The sequence below is a fragment of the Rhyacophila brunnea genome, unplaced genomic scaffold (assembly GCF_057557595.1).
Source record: "Rhyacophila brunnea isolate RB1 unplaced genomic scaffold, BYU_Rbru_1.0 scaffold_17, whole genome shotgun sequence".
Classification (NCBI taxonomy): domain Eukaryota; kingdom Metazoa; phylum Arthropoda; class Insecta; order Trichoptera; family Rhyacophilidae; genus Rhyacophila; species Rhyacophila brunnea.
The window spans coordinates 25,981,831-25,991,274 of record NW_028232827.1 but is presented as its reverse complement, the minus strand read 5'-3'; the positions used below and the strand labels follow the sequence as shown (position 1 = coordinate 25,991,274).

Sequence of the window (9,444 nt, the reverse complement as noted above, 5' to 3'; positions counted from 1 at the left end):
TCTAGGATCTACTATGCTCTGGGTAAAATGTTTATTATGTATTATATGTATACAAATGTTTTTTTTTTTAAAAAAAGTAGTTTTAAAATAAGGTTCTTTATTGGTCATTTTCGTTATTAACCCATAGCTTACGGGCCGCATAAAATTGTGTTTTTACTAATTACTTTTCAAATGCAAATTAACACGTTAATTACAAAATTAATTAAAAGGGGGCCCGTAAGCATTGTGTTAATACAAATAAAAAAAACATACAGCAAATCGTCTTTCATTATCTTCCTGATATGTCAAAAAAGTGAGGTTATTTATCACTATGCAGTGTTGCCGTATTTAAAATAATTCCAGTGTTGCAAAGTGTCAAATATAATATTTTCATTGGATTTTAGGACGAAAATTTTATAATAAAAAAACATCTGGACCAGTGGAGCACTACAAATTGCTCGGTGCTCCCGGTAAAACCCTATTGCTCCACTCCTCAGAGTTCCGCTCCATCATTCTGCTATTAATTCTTAGAGGAGATATTTTTACAAAAAGGTGGCTGTATTCTTAGCGGCGGCCCTGGATGAATGTTTTCAAAAAAAACCAATCTCGTGAATATAAATAAAACTAACATAACTTTATCAAGCTTTCTTTCGGTTTTATAATATAGAATCTAATTTTTTTATGTGAATAGACAATTTTAAAAATACGGCATAGCATGCCTATACATGGTGTATTATTTATTTTGTACAGGCTTCGGAAAACAACGCAAAGGTTGCAGTGTCGCTAAAGCCTTCGGCCCGGGCAGACGTAGTCGTTTTGACGTTAACATGGGTTGAATGTTTGCGTTTCCCATTACTTAGTACGGGTGTTTATTTTATCTCCCGAACATAACAACGTATTTTTGGAAACGGGCCGTTCTCGTGTGGGATAAATAGACGCGAACGTTTTTAGTGTGCGGTGTGTGAAATATAATAATCTCTGCGGAAATACAGCCTTATAATAATAAATATACGTTTAACTATAAACTATTATTGCGAGTGTTGTTTATTTACTTGTAATAAGTATACATAATATTATCTATGATATCTGGAGTATAGTGTTTAAAATAAGAATCAACTAAATTGTGAAGGATTCTTTAATAATTGTTTTGTTTTTGGTAATGGTAATTTTATTTTATCATTCTTCTTTTAATGCCACTTAGGTACGATTTATCTTCAAATTTCCAACCAGTAGTTGCTTATTTGTTACTTACCTACATGATAACTTCAATTCAATCAATTAGACCAGTAATGAGAAACCTTTTTTCCCAATGTTTAAATTAAATACTAAGAACTCATTATCCAAATCGATTATTTTACAAAACAATATTGTCGTATTCATTTTTTGATATATTATTATTTTTAAGAAGACCTAAGGTGGGCAGTAAAAAAATATCTCGTATGCCACATGTGGCCCGCGGGCCGCAGGTTTCTCACCACTAAACTAAACATTGTAAGCTTAAAAAAATCTTCTCATAATTGAGGGTCGTAACGACACTGAGATCCAGTGATTTTTTTAAGCTACTATTCCTTTGCTTTGTTCTCTCCTGAAGGCTTCCCAAAACCACTGATCTCTTCAGATTCTCCGGTCAATGATGAGCAATATATACAAAAAATCAGAACACATCTTAAACAAAGTACGATCAATAGCCCTTCCTATATTTTGAGTCTGTAGAAGGCTGATTTTTTGTCCAAAAATTGTTTCAAATTCGAAATGTCCCAAGCAATTCAGACCATTCGAGCATAGTTGGGTCACGTGACCGGCTTATCGTAGAAGTTGAGTTTCGATAAATATGACGACGCCAGGCTCATCAAAGAGATTGTAAACCTAAAATGATTATAGCGACGTCGCTTGCAAGTTTCTGCGCTCAAACACGTGTAGCTTTTGGGAAGCACTGGCAGTTAGAGCCGTTTCACACGGGACACTTGTGTCAAGCCACCGCAGATGCATTTATACATAACTGAATGGGCACGTTCAGACGGAGACACACGAGTGTCGCGTTCATTTATATGTAAATGCAGCATCTCGACACACCGGTGGCTGGACACAGGTGTCCCGTGTGAAACGGCTCTTAATATTCACGTACCTATCTTATTCGTAACACAATACTAGACTATATAGTGTTTTAAATAGACAGATTTTTGTGTTTCTTGGTAGTCTGGATTTAATAGGATTTAAGAAATCTATGTAGACCATTATAAAGTCATGTTAATGCTTATAATAATTGACCATATTCATTACTAATATTAATTGTGTTTACTGGGAAAGAACAAAAATATTAATAATTTTTATCTATAATTTAAAAATCCGTAAGTACCTATTTTAAATTAACAAGAGTTTAGTTTACTAAATGTTATGTAACTACTTGTTTTAAATATTAGATAAATATGTACATCCGTTCTCTCTGCATTTATTTTTTTTTTATCTTCCTTGTCAATAAAAAGATATCTCTTGTACATAAATCTACTGACAACGCAAATATTACGGTGAATTCACAATAAATGCTTTGTTCTTATTTTGAATAAAGATATTCAGAAAATCACAATTTCCGTTCAAAAAATATAGAACTATTATTTTATGAATCATTCAGATTTGTTGCCATTTGCTCAACATTTTACGCTAATGCTCTGGAACTGTTTATAAAAAAATAGTCATCGAAAAATCAAGTACGCGAATTAATTGATATAAGAAAGAAAAAAAATATAATTTGATTTACACATTATATTCACATAATTTCAACCATTATCAGACCAATTGGCCATTCTGATTTAGTTGATACGATAGTAAATTATCCTACCTTTCGAAATATCATACATAACTAAGATACAAAATATACCAAACAATAATACTGAAATGTCAAAAATCTTGTTTGTAATTAATATTAGTTTATAGCTGCCATATTTCCGTACGCCCACGTACATAATATTACTAATTTTCTATGGCTACCAACTCAGCGACACTAAAAACGATCCAAAGTATACATTAAGTTTTATAATACTTAGAGTTTATAAGAAACTAATCATAGTACTAACTTTTTTACTCCAGATATTATAGCATCTTCTTGGTCGTTTTCTAATGGCTGAGGATCGTAACCACCTTTAAATTTTGTCATCTTTTGAGAGACGAAAACTCTCCACCCCTTTCGATCCTGTGCTTCTCTCAAGGCAGAATGAATGCTGCTCCCAATCAGCTCCTTTACTTGGTGGCTATTCTTCTACTTCGCCTCTCCTGGAGGCCAACCAAAACTATGTCCTATAAAGTATGTCCAAAAAACTGCATAATGCGATATAATTTCGAGAGCAGTTCCTTTATTTTCATTCTTTTCGGCGGCAACACCATATCTCAAAGATATCAATTGCCTTCCGCTCCCTTGCCTTCATTATATAATAATATGTATGACATAAACCTGTTGATGTTGCAGATAAACATTTATAAGCTATATGTATAGATAGCAATTAAAACCAGTGACCCGTTTAATATATAGATTATCTATGAAACCGAAATAAAATATATTTTATTTGTAGTTAACTATCCAGACTAATTTTCTTTAAAACGAATCATACATTTACAAAGGCTGTCAAAGCTCTGTAATACAATACTAGAAATAGCTCAAAGAAAATTCCGAGCTTCGTTCGGGAAGTTAAGATTCGTTTAAGCCAGAATTATATACCGCATGAAAGTTAGTGAAAATCAAAGTGCTGAGTTTATTATTATCGATCCCGGAAAGCTTTTAAGGATTAACACTAAGCGGGAGCTTTTGGATTCAATATGGCGAGAAATCATACACTTTCATGGTGAGCTATTATAATCTATCTATTAATAATTAATGTTATTGTCTTAAAATATTTAATTGGTTAGGGATTCAACTAATCTATCTTAGTGTTATGTGTATCTTTTTACATTGTATTTCACGTACGTTAATTTCAATTTAATTTAAAGTTCATTCAACGTTTAAGTTACTTACATTATTATACTAGGTAGCTTAGTTGAATTTAAAAATGCACGGTCACCATATTATTTAAATACGCCACATTTATCAGATAATATTAAATTTTAATGAACACTTTAGTAAATGGTTAAATTATGTACGATAACTATAGAGCAAGTAGCTCCATTGTAGCTGTCCGGATGCCAATCGGAAATTAATCATGACATTTTAATTTTGTATCAATGAATTTGATATATTTTTTGGATATTTTAATATCTACTATACCTTGTCGTCCGAGGGCTACACACACCATTGCTTGGCGTGGGCCTATTATGTATTGCAATACCGAATGAAAATACTAATACCAGTATTTTCTATTGAATACCTTTATTACCAAATACCGGTATTCATGAAATATATGGGAAAAAACAGAAGTATCTACCAATAAATATAAATATTTTATTTATAAATCTCTTTAAAATATTAATATTTTATAGCATTTGCCATTGCTGGCGTTGAAAGGTGACGGAAGTAAACCAGACATCGCGTAATCCGACAAAAAAATACAGTCATGTTAAACCTTCTACGTTAATTAATACATATTGTTTTCACTTTCAACACCGAATATATCGGTATTATCTGATTTTTAAATACCGATATTGCTATCCCTAGGGCCTATGCAACTATACAGCTTAAATTTTTCCATAAATAAAAAATTACAACTGCAGTATGTATATACGTTGCATCTGAGCCAAAAACCTATATCCATATTTTTAACAGCTGTTTTCATTATAGTATCTATTACAAAATACTACTATGTTATTGAGTAAAATAACCTTGGTAATTTTTCCTTTAAATAATATGTTTTTTAAGCCACAATTAATACCACAGACACATTAGAAATAGTAGGTACTCGTACTCACCGCAACTAAAAATAAAATTATTGGGTTTTTTTTGCCTGACCACATTACCACATTTTATTTTTAACGATCTGATGGTTATGTATCCACTATATTGCCGGCGGCCGACGACGTATATTTTTTCTTCATTGCTTAAGTAGTTATTTAAAATATTTTTAAGGTATGTCACATAAAGCAGAATTCTCTGAACAAATATGAGAAAAGATTTGATTCTTTGCTAACTTCTTGGGAGGTTTTGTATTCTGTTCATGGCAGATAATTTATTTTTATTTTACTTTAACGGCCCACGTACTCCGCGTAGGTCAAAATGGAGCTTTTATGGTATTTTCAAAGCATGATCTTGGACATTCCTTAAACGTTGTAGATAATCTATTTATATAATTTTGAAGCCTTATTATCCTTTATATTTATTTTAAACATTTGATGACTGCATAAAGTATTTTTATTACATAAAATAGTATTCTTTTAAACCTCTCGATCTAATGTTTTAGAATATAGTCATATTTCAGTACATCCATGTGAAGTGGTGTTAAATTTTTTTACATTTATTAGTTTTGAAACGCATTTATAAAACCATTAGTAAAATTTATGTTGACATTTTTATAGTGAAATATTTACGATAAAAAATTATATTGATAATCTCTGTGATCCCAAATTTGACAAGAATTAGGCATTTTATTATTCAAAAAATGGGCCAAGATTAACATATTTGAGGATAATTCTAAAGACACTGATTATAAGCTATGTCTTTGACCATTCAAGTGTGATAAACATCCGACGAATATATTTATAATAATTATTAAACTAAGAATAAGGTAGTATTTTTTTGAAATACGCCATTTCTTTTGGCATTTCCCAGTGGTTAAGCTACAACATACGGCCGTAGCCATAAATTGACAAACTATAACTGAAGTAGGGAGTAAAATCATGTTAACGCGCGTGTTTGAACATGTACCTAACCGAAAAAAAAATTTTACTTGTGTCTTTTATAATTTAACCCTAGTGACATAATATTTAAACAGCTATTTAATACATCTTATTGATAATTTTAATTTTAAAAAAGTTGTTAAATCAATTTAAAAACATTAAAACGTTTGTTTTAAATTTTAAAAAATAGTGTCCATGAGCGAGAACGTGCTTAGCCAAAAATGAATCACTAAGAGCACGTTCCAGAATCATACTTAGGCGCGTAATTCTCTAAAATACGCGCCTATCTTTATGATACCGATATCGGTAACTTAGGTTACGTCACCTACAGTATCCATACATAATAATGTGTTGAATATCAGGTAGCAAATCTATGGTAAAGGGCAGAAACCCAGTACGAAACCATTTAAAACACGGCAAGACAGTCAAGCTAAATTAGCAACTCTGGATGGTGTTTATTGCCAAGTTAATTCAGATAATTCTGCATCGCACTCTAAATACTCGTATCACAAGTAGTAACACACTGCCATTTAACAGAAATGCACCTACTGCAGTGGTTTTCAAACTGTTTCGTCTCGTACGCCCTTCATGTCTAAATACAGATTAATTGTATGGGGTCAGCCCACTGTTTTTCACATAGTTTCTCAAATCTTGGAATCAAACTATTCACACCTAGGCCGCCAGTGGCATCTTACTCAAAATTACTTTTAGTTTCAGATTTGATGTATTTACCCTGCTTCTTCATTATGTTCTTAATTTAAACGTATAGGTACATGAAAATATTCTTTAAAATGTGATAAACACATAGTACGTACCGGTAGTCACAGAAGTACCCGACCTAACGTATAGATATCAGTTGTTTGAAAATAATGAACACGATAGAAAGTACCAATCTTATAAAGCCTAAGTTTGAATTTTGACGACGCTACGTTGTTCATTAAGGTGACGCATCAGTGAAACGCCAAATAATTTTCAACTGTACGCGCGACGAAATTTTGGACTCGCTGCCATTCACTGAGAGAATGTTGACCCGGGAACACGTCACTTTGCTGCGTGATGGCGACGGGTCAATTAATTCTAAAATCGTGTAAAGATGACTAAAAACGTTACCCATTTACTTTAAAAAGAAAACATGTCAATGAATATATTATTATTGTTACTAATAGAACAATAAACAGAACATAAAATGGACGTATGTTGGATTTATATGACAATTAATATTTCGTTTGACAGGCGTCATTTTCACCCGCCACCCGCAATCCGCGCATCGCCTAGCGACGATCTTTTTAGACCGTGCCTCAACTAATGCATGGCCTTAATTATTTGTCAGCCATCAACAGTGAACACTCTCAGTGAATTTGTAAACATGGAAAAAATTGGTCATAGTTATATAATACAACACTTTCATTTGAAAGGCTTCAGTCCAACCGATATCAAAGCGGCGCTAGATTCTACTCTGGGGGTGTCTGCTCATTTGTTTACAACAGTAACATATTGGGTGGCTGAGTTTAAACGAGCTCGGACGAGCTGCCAAGACGAAGATCGCAGTGGTCGACCAAATGAAGTGACCACGCCAGAAATGGTGACGATAATCCACAAAATGGTATTGGATGAACGTCGACTGAAATTGCGTGAGCTAGCATATATGGTAGGCAGTTCAAAAAGTGCTGTACATCACATATTGACTGACAATTTGGACATGAGAAAACTGTGCGCAAGGTGGGTGCCGCGATTACTCACAATGGAACAAAAACAGCATCGTGAGGATGTTTCAATCGAGTGTTTGGCAAAGATTCACAGCAATAAAGCAGAGTTTTTGCATCTATTCATAACGATGAATGAAACATGGGTCCATCACTTTACACCTAAGACAAAAGAACAGTCAAAACAATCGACTAAAAGGGGAGAATCGGCTCCAAAGAAGGCGAAGACAGTTTCATCTGCGGGCAAGGTCATGGCGTCAGTTTTTTTGGGATGCGCGTGGGTAATTTTCATTGATTATCTTCAGAAAGGAAAATCAATCAACGGCGTGTATTATGTAAACTTATTGCAGCATTTGAGTGATGAAATCAATATAAAACAACCTCATTTGGCGAAAAAGAAAGTTTCGTTTCATCAGGACAATTCATCAGTTCACACATCCGTTATCGCGATGGCCAAAATCAATGAGTTAAAGTTCGAATTGCTTCCTCACGCACCCTATTCGCCAGATTTAGCCCCCTCAGATTATTTTCTGTTTCCAAACTTGAAAAAATGGCTCGGTGGTAAAAGATTTGCCAACAATGAAGAGGTGGAGTCTGCGGTTGATGGCTATTTTTAGGATCTCGACGATTCTCACTATAAACAGGGTATCGAAGCTATTGAACATCGCTGGGAAAAGTGTATCGATCTAAAAGGAGACTATGTAGAGAAATAAAAATATTTTTTCCCAATTTTCTTGTGTTTTCTTTGTTAGGTCGGGTACTTCTGGGACTACCCTCGTATATCGTTAGAGCCTTGGAAAAACAATTGTGTCGATTCTTAATGTAAGATAGGTGCTGTTCAAAAACTTTTTTTTATCCTGAAAAAGAAGCATTGGAGGGCACAAACGGGTTCGATAATAGAATCTATCAGCACGTTATAGTTATTTTGCTGCGCACAGTTTGAATACCACTGGCCTACAGAATCATAAGATACAAAACTAATTAATCATAATTTCCCTACTTGATAAAATTAATCAATATTGCATAGCGATTAATCCGGTCTGCGAGTAGTTCAACTTTATATTAATTAAACTAAATAAACAACATTTTATTACTAAGTTAAAGTTTACTTTGCTATGAAAATATATCTATATAAATTTTAAGTAGGTAAACAATCTCAGACCAGTACTATCATATGCTGAAATTCGAGAACAAATGCTTGCGGCGAATACTGTATGAATTAAAATAGTATTAGAAGGCGAACCATACAGCCTCTCGGCACATTTAAGGTGAAGATCAAGGCCATCTATAGTCAGGCTACGGCACTAAATTGCAATTACCGATAATAATTCTAGTTATTACTTAACTTTGAATGTAATGCAGTAACATTTTTGCAGTAATTGATGATTTTTGATTGCATGTTCTGTTCATATTAATTGACGTATTTCTATTTTTTTAATGAAATATTCATTAAACGAAATGACAATATAATATATTATATTAAATTGTACATGCTGTTTTAAGTCAATAGCTATTTCGGTTGTAGCATCATTATGAAGACTATAAAAATAAACGATTTGTGTACGATTATTTGGTATACCTACAACTTTTAAAACGATACGGAATAATCTCTCTCCCTCTCTCTTTCACCCTGGGACTATTCAAGAACAGTCCTTACTTACTCGGAAACCTTATTAATTTAAAACATTTAATTTAATTTTCCTCAGGCCATTATATATTATTTCCGCGAATCTGAGCATTTCCATACCCTATAAAAATAATACAATGGTATTTTATCAAGTAAATTATGGCTCAATTAAGTCAGATTCAATCAAATTAACATTTTCTACCAACAGTTTACCATATTGCATTCGAAATATTAGCAATAATAATAATAGCACTACGATCAAAATTCTCAATTTCCTTTTCGGGCCTTGATAAAGATACGATGGCTTGGTCGCATGGTACA

The 9,444-nt window shown here is 33.0% G+C and overlaps 1 protein-coding gene across 10 annotated transcripts in view; it reads left to right on the top strand.

The window, feature by feature from the left end:
• The first annotated feature begins 770 nt into the window (after positions 1-770).
• swi2 (Protein singed wings 2) overlaps positions 771-9,444 on the top strand; it is a 33,265-nt gene continuing 24,591 nt past the window's right edge. Inside the window, exons 1-2 of one of the 10 annotated variants that reach the window (XM_085944536.1) lie at positions 771-936; positions 3,543-3,812. In XM_085944536.1, the coding sequence (XP_085800662.1) occupies positions 3,787-3,812 (26 nt within the window). In that variant the 5' untranslated portion in view covers positions 771-936; positions 3,543-3,786. The other 9 variants (XM_085944538.1, XM_085944534.1, XM_085944535.1 and 6 more) reach the window with 9 other exon arrangements.